The following is a 16,864-nucleotide window of genomic DNA, read 5'->3' on the forward strand; positions in this document are numbered from 1 at the left end:
AGAATACGACTTGACGATTAGATCAAGCCGAAACAAAACTGTAAAGTAGCGAGTATCTATATTTGATACGGGGTCTTTGGTAAAACCTGAAGTGTTTGTCATAAACTAGTGCTACAATAAGTTTTATATTGAGCCTTGTATTGGCCTTTCAATTCACGTGAGAACATCACGTAACAAAACAATAACCAAATGTAATGACTACGTCAGAGAAATAAATTCATTCCAACCTACGTCGGTTTTTCGATTTTGAGCTTTTAAGAGCTTGTAATCACATTTCTACGTATTTTGCACCTACAACACAACAGAGTAAGACATGGTGAATCTTTTGATGCCAAATAACTGTAATGTGAGTTTTGTTGCAAGTCAACCTTTAACCAAGTTATTGAAGGTTGCCAAGATTTTTTTAGAATTCCACATGTTGTCAAAGGTCGCTCTTGCAGTTTTTCACTGTGAAATTACCTCCATCAACTTCTAATACTGAAGTTGATGGAATTGACGGTGATGATTTAGATTAAGACGATATGGTACGCATATGTATGATTTGCAAGTATGTTTACATATAGAATAGGAAAGTCAAAAATAAAGTTAAACACATGCTATGCTTTGGTCCATTCCCTCGTAATGATAAATTGCTTTAGATAATTCGAACTCAACTTTGTTAACTCGAACAGTTTTTTGCCCAACTACTGCCAAAACGGTTGTTATCGCTTTAGAAAATCACTTTATTCCGAGCCATAGAGGTAAACCTCAACTTTTCGTAGTTCATAGGCGTCGTTATTACCATCATCGGCAAAATATTTTTGTCAATGACTTTCTAAAGGTTTGGTGAAATTTGATTTTAAACAAACATCCGCTTAGCGATGGCGCTTCGGAAGCAAGAAAAAGTGAGGTAACCTTCGCATAAACTTAAAGAAAAATTGGCAAAATTGATCTGAGTTGAAACGCTCAAGAGAAAGATGTCTTTTCTTCTGATCATTTCAACAGCGATCAAGTTTTACCAAATTAAATCTAAAAACGTCCCTCTAATAACATCACCTCAAACAACGAACTAATCTCAAGTGATAGAAAAATATCTACACTTTTTGATAAAAAAAATTTTAAACTTCACATTAGAAGCATTTAATTTGGAACAAGCCATTTATGCTCTTAATTTATATTATAGTTTGTATATGTACATGTCTCTACTAATAAATAAATAAATACATGGATTTGTGACAGTGCTCTGATAACTTGAACGCTCTGATAACTCGAACACTTTCGCTCGGTCCCGTGAAGTTTGAGTTATTCATGTTTGACTGTAATATGAATATATGTCAAATATATCCTAGTGAGCTGTCTCGTTACTGATTTGGTATAACGATAAATTAAAAGAGATGTGTATAAAAATGTTCAGATTTAAACCATCTGTGCATTTATCAGCTACATACCAGGGTCAATCCAATGTATGTAGTACCACTCATTGGAGAATGCAGAGCAGCAGTAGCGCCCGCCATACTCTTTCTGCCAAGGAATCTTTCCAGTAACAATTGTACACACGAATGTTGGATCAACCATATAGTCGCACACTTTCGTGTCTAAGCTGCCTAGAAAATCACATGAGTGTCCAGTCAGTTTAGTTCTCAATCGGATGCCAGGAATAAACAGTGAGCTTTGAAAAGAAAAACATTAAGACAAGAGAGATGCAATGGAAACTGGTGAATAAGATATACAAATTACATAGTATTCATTTCTGAGAATTGATCACAAAAGGTTGAGCTGAGGGGTTGAATCGGTGCGGATGGTTACACATGGTCTAGCAAGTGAAATGAGCAGTTCAATGAAGCACTTGCCAACAAGCACCCGCCCCGACCTGCCAGCATGGCCAATACAGCAGTACCTGTCTTCAATTAAAGATGTGCATGCCCAGCCCATAAAAAAGTTCTTTAGCACTCGGAGGTGAGAAAGACACTCAAATATTTAAAATCGGATCAGTGAATGCATAGAAAACATCTACACACTAAAGATTATTATAGCAGATTTTGAGCTTGCAAAGAAAAATATTTTCATATCAAAAGCAATGCCAGTATTTTGATTGTGGCAATCAGGTGTTAGCGAGCCTGACGAATATGTTAGTGAGCTGAGTAACTAGTAATCAAGCGTCTGTGTTATTAATGTTCTTCTGAATTCCAGAAGAACAAGTGTTTAAGAAGCCACTGTTCAAAGAAGTGAGTATAGCCACACCTATCACCAAGCCCCCAAGAGCCAGTATGCCAAAATACTTGATTTTAAGTATTTAATATAGCCCTTGTCTCATCAAGCCTGTTACCAACACCCGTTACTGCTTTCAACACCGTCTTGTCTGTCCTACCATAGAACATCTAATGCATATGCCATTGATTTTTTAAATCCGCTCGACTGTAACATTTTGATTTTATCGAGTAGATGATTAGCTCTTTGATTTTTACTATGCATTGCAAGGCCATCAAATAATAGTTTTTTTTCTAAAAAATTCTTCAAATAAGGCATTTCTTCAAATTAAATTGTACAGTAGTAAGATTTGAACAAAACTATTAATTTTTGTCCTATTAAAAACCTTTAATCTTTGAAGAACAGTTGACAACAATAACTGCAGAGCAGTGTACTTTATTTCAAGCGGAAAGGTTCAAGATGGAGATCTGCATCAACTGATAAATAACGTTATGGCAAAATATTTTAAATAAAACCTTTCAAATATTAATCATCAAATAGAATGCAAGCATGCTGACAGACTCGGCAACAATAGAGAAATCATGAAAGTTGACAAGACATAATAATTCAGGAAAGACCCAGGAATAATCAAGAATTCTAAAGACTGGAGGGCTGGGCACACGGCAAACCAGCCGAAGCGTACAGCACCGTAAATGTGACATGGGTAAAAAAATGGAAACCTTGTTTAAACCATGTTGATGTGCAAATATGGTATCGCTCAACTGAAGCCTTCATTTGATTGGACAGTTTAGAATGAGCAAATGCAATTTTTTCATTTGGTTAGTTATTAGTTTTTTTCATATTTTTAATTTGTTAAATTGAAATCACATGAAAATAAAACAAGAAACTATGGAACAACCATAATTATTATTTTTGAAAGCTTGATTGAATATATTGTTAGTAAATTATACAACTTTCCGACCTATTTTTAGAATATTCTAGAGTCATACCTCGACATACGAGCTTGATGTGTTGTAAAGTCTGAGATTAAATGTAACATCACTATGTACACTACTGTATGGAGTTTTACCATCGACACAGATGTGGTGGAGAATAGCGATCTGAGCGAGACCTGAGAAAAACGCGTTTGATACACTAAACTTTTGTGACGCTACGTAATAGACACTTATAATTTAACTTCAGCGAATTTAGCTTATTAAACAGACACTTGAAGCCAAGTTTAATCTTTTACAAAACCTAAAAACAAAGATCTTTTATAATCTTAAAATTTTTTTTCAAATAGTTTAAGGCGAAAGACCGAGCGACGCTGTTTTCAAAATTGGTCTCTCACGTACTCGGCCATATAGTGTAGTGGCCATCAAGAACCGGCTCGTATCTCAAAGAAAACCCAATTATAAAAGGCCAGCCGGTATCTTGAGTTTCTCGCGTGTTGGGGCACTCGTATGTAGAGGCATGACTGAAATGTCGTTTATTTTTTTATGAGGTCCTGAAGTTTAGACTTACGCAACCATTGCTGACAATATTCAAGAGCATCTGTTCAGTTGCTGTGTGGACAGCCTTTAACAGAGATTGTATGATGCTTGAGATTATTTCATACATACAAGTTAATATAGGTGAGACGGCAAGTATTTTACAAGTATTTTACAGATATTCTTAAGGTAAGGCCACACGAGACAAAATTTTCACGAAATCGGCGAAATTTGGACGAAACGATTTGTACGAGTTGACATTTAAACGAATTCGTCCATCGTTGGTTGCACACGATGAACGAATCCTGAATTGGACGAAACGTAAGAAATTCCTACGTAACGCTGTTTGATTGGTCGGTTGAAAAGGTTAGTTGAATGTTGAAGGCCGTTTTCTTTTGCACATGTTTGGTCAGATCTAAAAAAGATAACGATTTGCGAGTTTCTAGCCCGCAGTTCCTAACTCGGTTTGAAAACTGTGTACTGTGTTGGCGATTATATGTAATCAGTAGTACCATGGACGTAATGGATTTATTTAATAGAAATATAACTGTTTTGTAGCTAGACTAATATTTGCTGAAAAGTCAGGTTCCAATATGTATTTAATAGAAATAAAACTGCTTTGTAGCTAGGCTAATAATTGCTGAAAAGTCAGGTTCAAATTTGTATTGTAATTAGAAGAAAAAGTAAAACGGTTTTGTGGGCAAGCCAAAACCTGCTGTAGTCATACAAAAGAACCGTTTTGCAATGTAGTACATTCGTAATAGTTCGTAAAAATATTATCAATGTACAAGCTCTATTCAAAAGTATACTAAAAACCATTTACAACAACAGCCTACTACAACTACTCAGTGCAACTAGCATTAGCAGTTTTGTAGTTGCGTAGAAACGACCTTATTAACGCGCAGTTATATTGTAGGCGCCGAAATTAATTTACGTGTACATTCCGCAACCGATATTAGGAATTAGGAATTGCGACTAGAAACTCACAAAACGTTATCTTTTTTTAGATCTGACCCGCATGTTTGTACTGAAGCAAATGATTGAAACGGAATCGGCTTCAATTTATCACCGCGTTATGATTGGCTAGTTGAAAGTTAGTTTCGCACGAATCCGTGGTGGGAAAACTCCGTGTGGCAGGTCAGAAATTTCGTACGAATGGAATTTCCCAGATTAGTTGAAATTACACGGTACGTGTGGCCTTACCTTTAGTGCTGTGATAATAAATTTCAAAAGTAGAGCTTTTCCAGTTTCTGGTGAGAACAAACGAATGGACCTGCGTAAGCCCTACTTATGACAGAAAAAATTGTTCATCACATCTGTTTTTATGACTAAATATTTCGATCATTTAAAAGAAATATCACAAATGAACGGAGTCATGTTTTCATAGCTTGAAAAAACCTTTCCTTTAAGCCGACCTTGCCTATTATGGTGAGCAAACAACAAAAAATGAGCAACACTCTAGCATCAAATGTTGCTTATGGTTAAAAACGAGCCCCATCTATGCCACTTTATGTAGACGGACTGTTGGAATAACGTTTGGACAACATGTTGAACATAGCAGCTTATATTTAGAGACACAATAATAACATAAAATACTTGAACCTGCCGCACTAGCTTTATATCGCTATCACTGGCTCATGCAATACTCGACTAGTGCACATCCACTACTTCACAGTGAACACAATGTGACAAGATAGTAAAAGGCACACTGAACCGCAGAGACAACATGTCGTGTTTTACTAGTTATACTATGCAAACATATTTCATATTGAACTTTTACACAAAATAGAAACGCTAGTTTCCATAGTTACACGTTGACATGGCGTAGCAAGACGTAGGGGCACACAAAAGGCAGGACGAATCAACGGTAGATAGAGAATGAGCTAGCCGTACAGGTTTTGTGTCAGCCGATGTCAAACACTCAAGTTAGTTTATTTACAGACAGTTTGAGAAGTCTAGAGATTCTGTTACAGAAGACAAATACTGCTATATTAGTCAAACCAACACTCCGCTACAATTGTCCAATCATCCAGAATTACATGAAAGGACAACTCAAGGACTATGGAGCTGAGTGTTGGTTGTATACTGGGAGACTGAGAGCTTCACCATTGTTAGGCTGCACTACTTACCTTCAGTGTAATAACTCTCCTCTAAAAGTAACTTTAGATATTTAATATTCTAAAGGGAAAATACGAAACAACAATTATAGACATACTGTCAGCATACAATGAATCTTGGGTAATATCTTCATTTACTTGAGTGAATAAAATCAGTAAAGCATCACAACAATGATTTACAAGTTATAAATATTTCCTTAAAAGAATCACTGGCTGACAGTATGAGCCGCGGAAGGCAGAGCCCGGCGGACAGGGTGCACAGGAGTCTACATAACTATGCAGTGGATATGTATGTTAGTTGAACAGTATGACGAGTTACACAGCTGCAGGGTGGTGGACAGTGAGCAAATAGTAAATATTAGACAACAGTTTGCCATAGCAAGAACAATTCCCTGTAAACAACATGTAGAATGCAACAGTGCATTTCAGCTACAACACCAATCAATATCTGATGCTGGCCAAACAACCAGAGGACATGTTTCACATGAGTTTAAGCGTGGTACTTTAATAACGAACTTTAACTGTATATTTATTGTAAACTGTGCTTTATTTGTAAACTAGAATTGTAAATTTATCAGAAATATCGCTGTTTTCTATCATTTGCGATTGTTTTTTATATTTGAGGTGATCTGACTGCTGAGATGTTACAAGATTAAAATCGACATAACTTGATCGTGGTTAAAATGCTCAGCAGAAAAATATGAGCAAAATGACATCACTAGTAGCTATCGCTATGATAGTTGATATTGGCTATTACTTTCAAGTTGTGCAGTGTTCCACATTTCTATTCTGTCAGTCTCTGCAACAATAGACATAATCATCGTACTTTCGCTACATCTGAGCGTTTTAATAACGATCAAATTCTGTCAATTTTCATCTCGAAAAATCCTGGCAGTCAGATCATCTCAAACAACAACAATAGCAATTGATAAAAATACGGGTACTCTCTCATAAAAGCTACTGAAATTTTGTAAAAGTTCATCTTTAAACTTTTTGTTCGCATGTTGGCATCTTGCCAACTTGACATGTTGGCAGCCACTTGTCACATGTTGGCAGCCAAGGTGTCAGGTTGTCATTGCCACTTTGAGAGTTGCTATTAGCAGTGTACATGGTCAACTACAATCATGGATGTTGTTATCTAAAAAAACAACCTCGGGATCCTCTGCACATTTTAGCTAGCTGCAGCTATTTCAGGGTTAATGCTGATTTGTTGAGCACTAAAATGTGAATGTTGGGTTTATTATTATTACTCACATTCTAACCAGGTGAAATCCAAGCGTTAAGTACATACCACCATTCTTGAGAAATGTGCTAATTATAATGATAGACTGCCTGTACAAGAATTTCTCTATGAATGCAACAAACTAATCAAAACATTCAATAGCAGTCAAGAAAGCAAAAGATTCTTTTGTAGTCAGACATTGATATACTCTGTGAAAAGCTTGTTGTACATTCGATGCCTTTCTGTGATAAGAGTTAATTGCGCCATTCCGTTAATAATTGCTGTCTTCTTTCCTGTGCTGTTTTGAGTGGTGCAGAAGTGTTGCAATGATGTAGCAGAGTTGAGGAATCAAGCACTAAATCATGTAGCTATGAAGGTCAATTAATCAAACCTGGCAACACACACTACTAGTACAAGTCAAAATAATTGTGCGACTCAGGCAGCCCAGCATCCAGTAAACTTGTTTCGTAATTATCTGACAATTTATGAGTAATGGTACTTGTCAACAGAACAAAGCAGCACGTCAAAATATCTGATAAGCCCATCAGATGTTTATAGTTCATGTTGATAGTATTGTATCATGTTTTATGTAGCAACAAGAGTTTTTGGTGGAATGAGCCAACATATTGTAGTTCGGTGGATCCTCTGAGATATCAAACATAACACCTTCAAGAGGTGCTGACAGACACTCAAGGATAACAAAGCTCAAAATGTAGATAGAGTTGCTCATCAGTTTATATGATTGGTTGCATTCTGTGTATTGAATTAGGTTAATCCGAAATGTGTATTGGTATAGCTGGCTTTTATATTGAATTAGATATAAAAGCCCACATGACCTTTCTTAAGATTCATGTAGTTGTACAGCGACAAACGCTACACTTGAATGGAAACGATTTGCCTAAAATCATGGTAACATGCTAATATATTATTGCACCTGTTAAGTACAGTTTGACCAATAGCTTGGTTTTTGTTGATATACAACAATGTGCTTAGCAGTTTGTGAGTCTATGAACCTACCTGGGACTGTGCACTACAATCAAGGTGACTTTATCAAACTTCAGTTATGTATTATTTTCTGACAGTATCGACACCTGCTAGCAATTACAGTTATAAACAAATAAACCCGATAAAGGTGACCATAGACATGTGTAACTGCAGCTATGCTTTGTTGAAACATCAAGCTTTTACATGAGAGTACTATTGCTGCCGAATCCCTTCTCTCTATTATAAAAACTCCTAAAAATGTAGAAATAAAAAGGCAAAATAAGTCGCTAAATTTTTAATAAATGTCTTGTCGAGATGCCATCCTGTTCCAAAATCTTGGCTGTTACAGTGAACCAAATGGCAGCCCATGATGGCATTACTAATCATGTTCGGAATGGCATATTATTCATGTCAACAATGGCTTATTAGTCATGTCAATAATTGATTATATCAACTCAAGCTAGTTGAACATTCTATAGATAACTAAACAAACTCTTGGCCAAAGTAACTCATGACATTTCAATGTCTGAATGAATGGATCCAATGACACAAAACAAGTAAACAGATCGATACAGCTGTGGGCATAATGCGATTGAGCTAAGGGAAGCCAGTGAGTATCTTGTCTATGATAGCCGGTTTTAAAGGGAAAGAGAACTTGCTCCACGACCGAAAAACAATTGTGGAAATTTGATTGTGTTGAATGTCCTAAGCTCCATATAGGTAAAAGCTTCCAGCCAGTAAATGTTTCCAGCCTTCTCTACTGTTACTTCAGCTTCACTGTAAGGATTCTTGGCATATTTTTGATTGAGAAAAGCCGACTCTTCAAAGCTCTTAGAAAGATACGCTAACGTAAAACGTGAAACGCTCAAACAGCGCTGACTTCACCACCAAAAATTGGTAAGAATCTAGCGATGATTGGTTGGAGTGACAAACTTGTTGAGGAGAACCAAGAAGTGCGAAGTAAAAATATTTATTATTATCTCCTCACTGAGTGTTTTATTTATGCAGAAGACTTACTCAAGGTTATAGGTCACTCAAGAATATTTTCAAATGCCTCTGACAACTCATTAGTGAGCAATTTATGGAACTTTGAAAATGCTAAGTTAGTTGATTCAGCACAAAGGCTTGTCAGCGGAATACCAAGTCATTGACAAGTTGAAGTTTCAACGTAGTGATCCGACCAAATAGCCAGTCACTTAAAGCCCACAGATAGTACAAACACATATCCAGGCATGCTTATATGGCTATGACAAATCATGCAAGTACACTGTGAGCAGTTCAGTAGCTTTAATTAAATGACAGGCTGAGAGTAGATGATCCCAATTCCGTTCCAGTCCAAATCATCAACTTGTCAGTGTTTACAAATTATAAATTTTGTGCGATAAGCAAACTAGTACGATGACTGACTGGGAAAACAATCCGAGCTATAGGAAACTTGGAAGAGCTATAGGAAACTTGGAAGAGCTATAGGAAACTTGGAAGAGCTATAGGAAACTTGGAAGAGCTATAGGAAACTTGGAAGAGCTATAGGAAACTTGGAAGAGCTATAGGAAACTTGGAAGAGCTATAGGAAACTTGGAAGAGCTATAGGAAACTTGGAAGAGCTATAGGAAACTTGGAAGAGCTATAGGAAACTTGGAAGAGCTATAGGAAACTTGGAAGAGCTATAGGAAACTTGGAAGAGCTATAGGAAACTTGGAAGAGCTATAGGAAACTTGGAAGAGCTATAGGAAACTTGGAAGAGCTATAGGAAACTTGGAAGGCTCCGAGAGAGAAGTTACAAGCTTTGCAAGTAGGAGCAAGCGAGCAGCAAGTGCTAGTGGAAAATTCCATGCTATGACAAAGTGATTTCGCAAGCAAGAATGGGATAAGTCAATTAAAGTGGAACTGCAATGATTGGACAGCTACCACCGACGGAATGAGAGTGATAATTCTGTCATCGCATTGCTCAATCATAACAGAGCAGCAAATACAAAAATGTATATCTAGGTCGGTGTTCACTGAACAAGTGACGATTGAATGGGTTAAGAAAAACAGGTTTGTTAACAATGAATGTCCTTCACCCTGATGGTTAGCAACAATCAGAGATTTGCGCAACATCCAAATAAAACTTTTTTTAACAAAAGACTAAAATCTAAGTTTGTCTAAAGCCTTTGTCCATGTGTCAAAACATGCCGTAATGAGCCATACACTGTAGGCCTATAGTTTAAGGCTTGGAAAAGCCTACAATACTAATATAATTCGACTTCATTATTATGCTTCTCAGCCAATCACCATTTACAAGTACTTCTAGACCAATTAGGAATTGCCTATATAGTTAATCTAGTAGCTACTAAGCTGTAGTACTGATCACTAATGACAACGTTCGGTAACACGCCAAGTAGTCATCCCCTCCGGCCAAAGCCAGAAACATCTCCGATCTTTGGCATCGCCAATGCGAACAATGTCAATTGCAAAATGAAATTTAGATATATATACATTGTAATTTGAACAGAAAAGTGCTGGAGACTGGGACCTTAGGGTAACCTGCATTCACTAACCACTCATTTTCCATCAAGGGTAAGGTAAAGCATTGTAGAGATTTAATAGCCAGTCATATTTAATCACTTTGTGATAAACTGAGGTCAATGTTTAGCATTCTAGGATTGCCAATATTTCTCCAATGAGTATCAGTACAGACCCAAAGCAACCTTTGTAAACAGTTGAATGCAAATTTTGGCGCAGTTTGTGCTGCTTTTTTATGGTTAGAGGCATTGTAACAAAAAAAAGTGAAAACACAACACAGACTCTATAAAACATTCTAACTAACGACTGCATTCAACAGTTTCAAGTTTCACCAGATCAATAACATTTAGATAATCACGTATTTCTCATCCCAGCAGCCAGGAGTACAAAATTATTCCATTATGCTGCCTTTAACTGTGTCAAAGGGTTGAATAACTTCACAAACATTTATTTTAAACCGCTGGAAATTATGAAGGATGATTTGCATAGATTTCCGATTGTATCTTATCTCTTGACAAATAGTTTCACTGAATCATGGGGTATGAATGGACGAGTTGGACCAACTAAATTATTTACTCAACTGATAAAGTATAATGAAGTGTCTTTACTAAGATACAATGCTCAAGCCTTCCACAGATGAAACAGGACATCAGCAAATGAGTGCATGTATAGCAATTAACAATATCAGGCCATTGCTTTATCTTGGAGGCCGACAAGACAGATTATTCCAGGACTCAACAGCTCAGATGTTTACAGCAAGACAATCGCTGTTGAAGTGATGAATCTAACCGAGTCAATTGACGATGGCCCAGCGGTTAGCTGAAAGTTTTTCCGACGTCAGTGTCAAGACAAGTGATGAAATGGCAGGTGGCTTGTATGGAACCCACGCTAGGTCAGAAGAAATACTCCTGATATGTATACAATTATGCGATGAAGAATAAAAATGAAAACTACTCTCTACAAAGTCCGCACGCAAAGAACCAAGAATACCAGAAGTCTGTGTTTTGAAATATATCTGAGTTTGAAAGAACCCAGATATATTCCAGAGTAGTTGTACTTCGGTACTCGATACTCGGGTAATTGCTAGCAAGTACTTAAACTCATACGGAACAAACTTTTAAATTCCATTCCAGTAAGGAGTATGCATATGAGAGGTGTATGAGCCTATGTTTGAGGTGTTTGGGCTCTAATTGCACGTACCAACAATTGTAGAAAGCTTCGGGGGGGGGGGGGGGGAGGGGTTTTGCAACCAACAGAAACACAAAAAATGGTGCGACTGAGTAGAGTACATTTGTTTGGCAGTAAGTAAGCGCATGTTTTATAGCATGCCATTATCGAGTGAGGACCGACACCTCACAAATAGTTCTTGGTGTTTGTAAGCTACGGCAAACAGTCACAAGTGACATTGAACCAAAGGTGTTTGGTGAGGTTTAAAAACTTCAGAACACACTCGCCCATATGTCACCCTCTAATTGATCAAGCAATTACTGTACCATGTCAATTGCATACTGTTGAAAGGGTGTGTAGACGATAACTCCAAGTTTAGGGTGAGCTCATCGAAAATCTCATACAGCGAAAATATTTTTTCACATACATTGTATATGCCCAAGAAGGATGCGCGTACAAAGGTCAAGAGTATCCATAAACAAAACCTATACCAGGCATCGACTGATTCATATTAAACTGTGTTGAGCAACCAAACAACCACACAAATCAATTTCCTCAAATGCCCTCAAAATAGTTATTGTAAAGACTTGAATCACATGCCAATTTTCAGTACAACATTCATAAGTTGCCTTTTTGGATTGCTAAATGTGAACTCGAATTTAGGATGGGCTATGCTAGGTCCTCCAAAAATATATTACTAATTCGCTGTTAGCACATACATATATACATCTATTCGCTGTTAGTACATGCCCACAGGGACTTAGACATGGCTTTAAACACTGCTATACAAGCTTTTAAAAAGCCTTTGCTGCCTAGTGCATCAGAAATCAAACACGAAAGTCCCTGAGGCAGCCAGGCGAGAGGAACTCAATACTAACAACTAGCTAATGCAGAAGCTCTGGCACAGTTGCACGTGAAATCAATTCCATCTCCTAAGTATGACCAAGCAACACCTACGTCAGCTAGCACCTGTTAACGGCTAGCAATAATGCTTGCCACTTGGAGGATATGGATATATCATAGCGGCAGCGATTGCTACAGTTGAAGGCAGCAAGTGCTAACTTTAACTCAGTATAAATAAAGTCACTATGCAAGGCTAGCCGACCATCCATTGTTACATTCTATGTTCATGACTTTCAATCCTTGGAACATAATGTTTGACATCTAAACTACGAGAAAGATTTGAAAGTTTCCATTCTTCTGGCTACTAAAACCATAGAAATGAGAAGCTGTCAGTGGTCAGATAGTTATACTGAAAGGGAAGTTAAAAAGCCTATCGCCAACCGCAGGTGATCAGCCCAGGGAATTCCGCCAAGTTTATGAGGAAAACTGGACCAAGCTGCACAACTGGATTACAGCAAACCTGCTACCCTGCATCAGTAACTGTCATTTATTAACAAACAATGAAATTTAAACACATTTCGAATTATTTGTTAATTCGGCATTCATCGACTTCGAGAATAACTAATAACGCTTTGTGACAAAAGTGAGTGGAACTTGGCTTACGCAGACATATATTATCTCATATCAGATAGCAGTACAATCCACAAAAAGGGATGCTAATGATTTAAATTGCTAATAAATAACTGCTTAAAGATGAACTCGCACAAAATTTTAGTAAATTTTATTAGAAAGTATCGGGTATTTTTCTATCATTTATGATTGTTGTTGATATTTGAGGTGATCCGACTGCCAGGATGTTTCAAGAGTAAAATTGATAAAACTTGACCGCAGTTAGAAGACTCAGATCGAGTGAAAGTGCTATTATGATGTCTATAGTTGCAAGGAAATCGACAGACTAGAGACGCTTGAAGCTGTAAAATGAACGCAATAGCCGATATTAACTATAGCAACTAGTGATTTCATTTCAACAAGAATGGTTCTCCGAGCATATTAACCGCTATCAAGTTTTGTCGATTTTAATCTTGAAGCATCCAGGCTGTCAGATTGCCTCAAACATAAAAAAACAATTGCAAATGGTAGAAAAATATTGATACTCTCTGATGAAACCTGCTAAGAGTTTTTGGAAATTCATCTTTGACCTTCAAAATGGCCAACAAGAGCAGTAAGCAATGCTATCTTGGGCGTAGGTAATGTCATAGGTAATAACAACATTGCCCAACTTCTCCCACATAGGGCAAGTGTCAGGACTGAAGCAAGCGAGTATTACAGCTATATACTGCTGACCAACCTCTAACACAGAGTAGCATTAACAGTAATGTACTGCTGCACTGATGTCATGGCATAACCTGAACTGACACCCATTATGAGGTTATGGAGCAGTTACAGCTCTAGTACATTGTCATCTTCAATCAAATTATTAGTTCAACAAGCCTTCCTAATGTTTAGCTTCCAGGAAAAATTAATGTTTGACATTTGCAGCCAGATCAGCTAACCTCTCTTGAATGAGTGTCTGCTATCAGCCCATCAGCACTGCCACCAGCGCAATGCATGTCCGCTGTCAGCCGTCTGCCTTTAGAGAATTGACAACAAGTAAAGCGATCAAATTGTTAAAAAATGAGATCATCAAACAAGTGATGTGGGTAGTAGCTCCATCAATGCTTGAGCAATACTTTCAGTCTCCTCAGCTTTCATGTGATTCCCAGTCAGACAATAGAACAGGAAATGGCTGTTCCGTTGACTTCACAGCGAGTGACAGTGTTGCCATGGATGACTCTCCTCTAATATGTTTTCAGAAAACTGTAATACTGAGAGAAAAAAGCTTGAACAATCACGAATGACCTTCAAAATTAACATCCAACAGCAAACTCCTGAAATGACCAATCCTTGATGCAGGTTACTGAATCAATTTTACAGAAGACCAATCGTTTGGGACACCCAACAGGTAGAATTTTTGAGTGGGCTTTGTGAAGTTGGTAGCGCAAGGAAGCGCAAGCAATCAACTAGAGAACCGATTCTGCTCAGCCATAAATGAAGTAGCAGCATATATTACAGTGTGAAAGCAATCCACTCTTTGACTTATTATGCCAGGTAACCTCCTTTCAACTCTGCCAGCCAGCTTCATTAAGGAGAAACAAAGGTCATTTCCAACTCAATTAGAGCAAGGCTAGAGCATATTATGGTCCCATAATACTTCACAAATGGATAAGAGCAATAAACAATTTCAAATTACTGAGATCAAATTGCAATGCCTGCATATAAGAGGACTAGGACAAGTGCAGGCCTTAGTACTTAGTCTGGTCTTTATATCGATTAATTAATTAATGCATGGATAGTCCTACAAATAAGTCTGTCAGCTAGATATCCCAAATACCTGTATCTGCACGCATACTCCAGTATTCCTATGAGCTATGCTTTAGCATAAAGCTCAACATCTGGTATCGATAAGAAAACCATGCTGGTAATAAGATGCATACCAGCATCTCTCGTTGGTGATAAGGGAAACATACAAGCAGCGTCTGCATTATAGTAACTACCGTGTTCCCCTTCAGACTATGTCTAAGATGGTAACCAATAGAGCCTGGCATTCGGCCAGCACATCATAAGCTTGCTACAGACATGACAGTACTGCATCTGTCTATTGATAGAGGTTGTAGGTCAGCCTAATTTATGTACAATCTTAATAAACTAGCAACTTATATTATTGCACAAGCAAACAAAAACAAATTTTTTATGATGAATAGTTACATGTAAGAGCGCTAACTTTTCATCAGTTAGTAGGTATATACCATATGAATCAACATTGCTTATACAATACAAAGCGTTTGTGAGCATGATTGCTGCATGAGTGATAATGAAGCGATTGCATATTGTGTAGTTTCAGTATTGCCTATTTAAATCGTTGATTATATGCTTATACACTGGTGATACATGTAAAAGAAGGCTGTGTCACTGTCAAAAATTTATTGACAGCTCATTATATTCTCTTAATTTGGACATCCTAAATTTTTGCTGCTTAGTAGGCCAATATCGCGGTTTGCCTTCCTAGTGATCAGCAGCGATTTAAAAATATTCATACTTATTATTACTCAACTAAATTATCAGAGACTGTTCTAATCAAATTATGTGAATAGCGAGTAAAAAGATAAATATGCTAGGAAGACTTCTCACCAAACTCCTCAATCGACCCATCCGTTAAAACACGCGACAATCTGTTATCTTCTGCATCTCCTCCCTCAATACATGTGTATTCAAGTTCTTCATTTGTCATCAACACAGTACTTGATAAAGTTATCCGTGGGCCGACGTTTTTCCCGGCTATAAATTACGAAAGCTGATGCTTAGTATTTTATCTCATGGTTACGCTATTAAACATAGCTAGCTAAACAAGCAAGCTATTGAACTTTTTTAACAAAATGCATGTCTACGGTAACTAATATGCAAACTGCTATTCCGATCCCTATTCCTTAACGACGACAACGTCAGGGCTTATAAATTGCTCCAGCGATATTCGTGTCATTATTTAGTTAACAGTAAACGATTAAATGGTTAAGTTTTAAGCAATACATTTATCAATACATCATTAAAGTTAGCAGGCATATTTTACAAAATAATATTCATAGCTGTGCGAGGGCCTTCTAATAAATATAGATACCAAGGGATACAAAGTCTCCTAAAATTTATCCACACAGTTAAGAAATAGACAACAGAGCCAATGCAGAGAAATACATTGAAGCTAAACAAACATATAAGTGATATATAATATAAGATAGATGTTTACCGGGGTCTTTGATTATCACAGTAGATTTAATTTCTTGGCTCAACAATAATCCAAATACACCGTTCAGCAATAAGAGAACTAGGTGTTGATGAGGAAAAGAAATATGATTCGTACTGGTTAGTAACATATTGTTGTAGCGCAGTGTTAACAAGATTGCTTAATATATGCTTGCGATATTGTGGTGATATTGACAAATTCTAAAAGCAGAGAGTTAGCTTTATTATCTCAACTGCGAACGGTTACTTCAACTGTTTTGAACCGTAAAAAGACTACCGATTCATGATGCCGTACACTCTACAATTATTAACGACGTAGGATCAGACTAACTTTTTGGACAATACCTTATTGGTCTAGAAGCAATATTGTAAAATGTAATTGGTTGAGAGGAACAATCATGAAAACGTCGAAAATTTGACCTCTGGCCGAAGAAATCTAACGAAAGCGAAACCCATAACATAAGTTTTTAGTTATTTTGCTCTATTGAAGAAAGTATTAAGAAGTTTTTTATTAGTAATAATTAGCGATAAATTTT

The 16,864-nt window shown here is 37.1% G+C and overlaps 1 protein-coding gene across 3 annotated transcripts in view; it reads right to left on the reverse strand.

Moving 5' to 3' along the window:
• The window catches only part of LOC137403804 (uncharacterized), a 35,631-nt gene extending 19,035 nt beyond the window's left edge, over positions 1-16,596 (reverse strand). The window contains exons 1-4 of one of the 3 annotated variants that reach the window (XM_068089860.1): positions 16,333-16,596; positions 15,723-15,869; positions 5,786-5,806; positions 1,428-1,583 (exon numbers count right to left, since the gene is read on the reverse strand). In XM_068089860.1, the coding sequence (XP_067945961.1) occupies positions 1,428-1,583; positions 5,786-5,806; positions 15,723-15,869; positions 16,333-16,459 (451 nt within the window). In that variant the 5' untranslated portion in view covers positions 16,460-16,596. The remainder of the gene's footprint in view (positions 1-1,427; positions 1,584-5,785; positions 5,807-15,722; positions 15,870-16,332) is intronic. The other 2 variants (XM_068089862.1, XM_068089861.1) reach the window with 2 other exon arrangements.
• Positions 16,597-16,864: the final 268 nt, after the last annotated feature.

Source organism: Watersipora subatra, chromosome 9 (assembly GCF_963576615.1).
Source record: "Watersipora subatra chromosome 9, tzWatSuba1.1, whole genome shotgun sequence".
Classification (NCBI taxonomy): Eukaryota; Metazoa; Bryozoa; class Gymnolaemata; order Cheilostomatida; family Watersiporidae; genus Watersipora; species Watersipora subatra.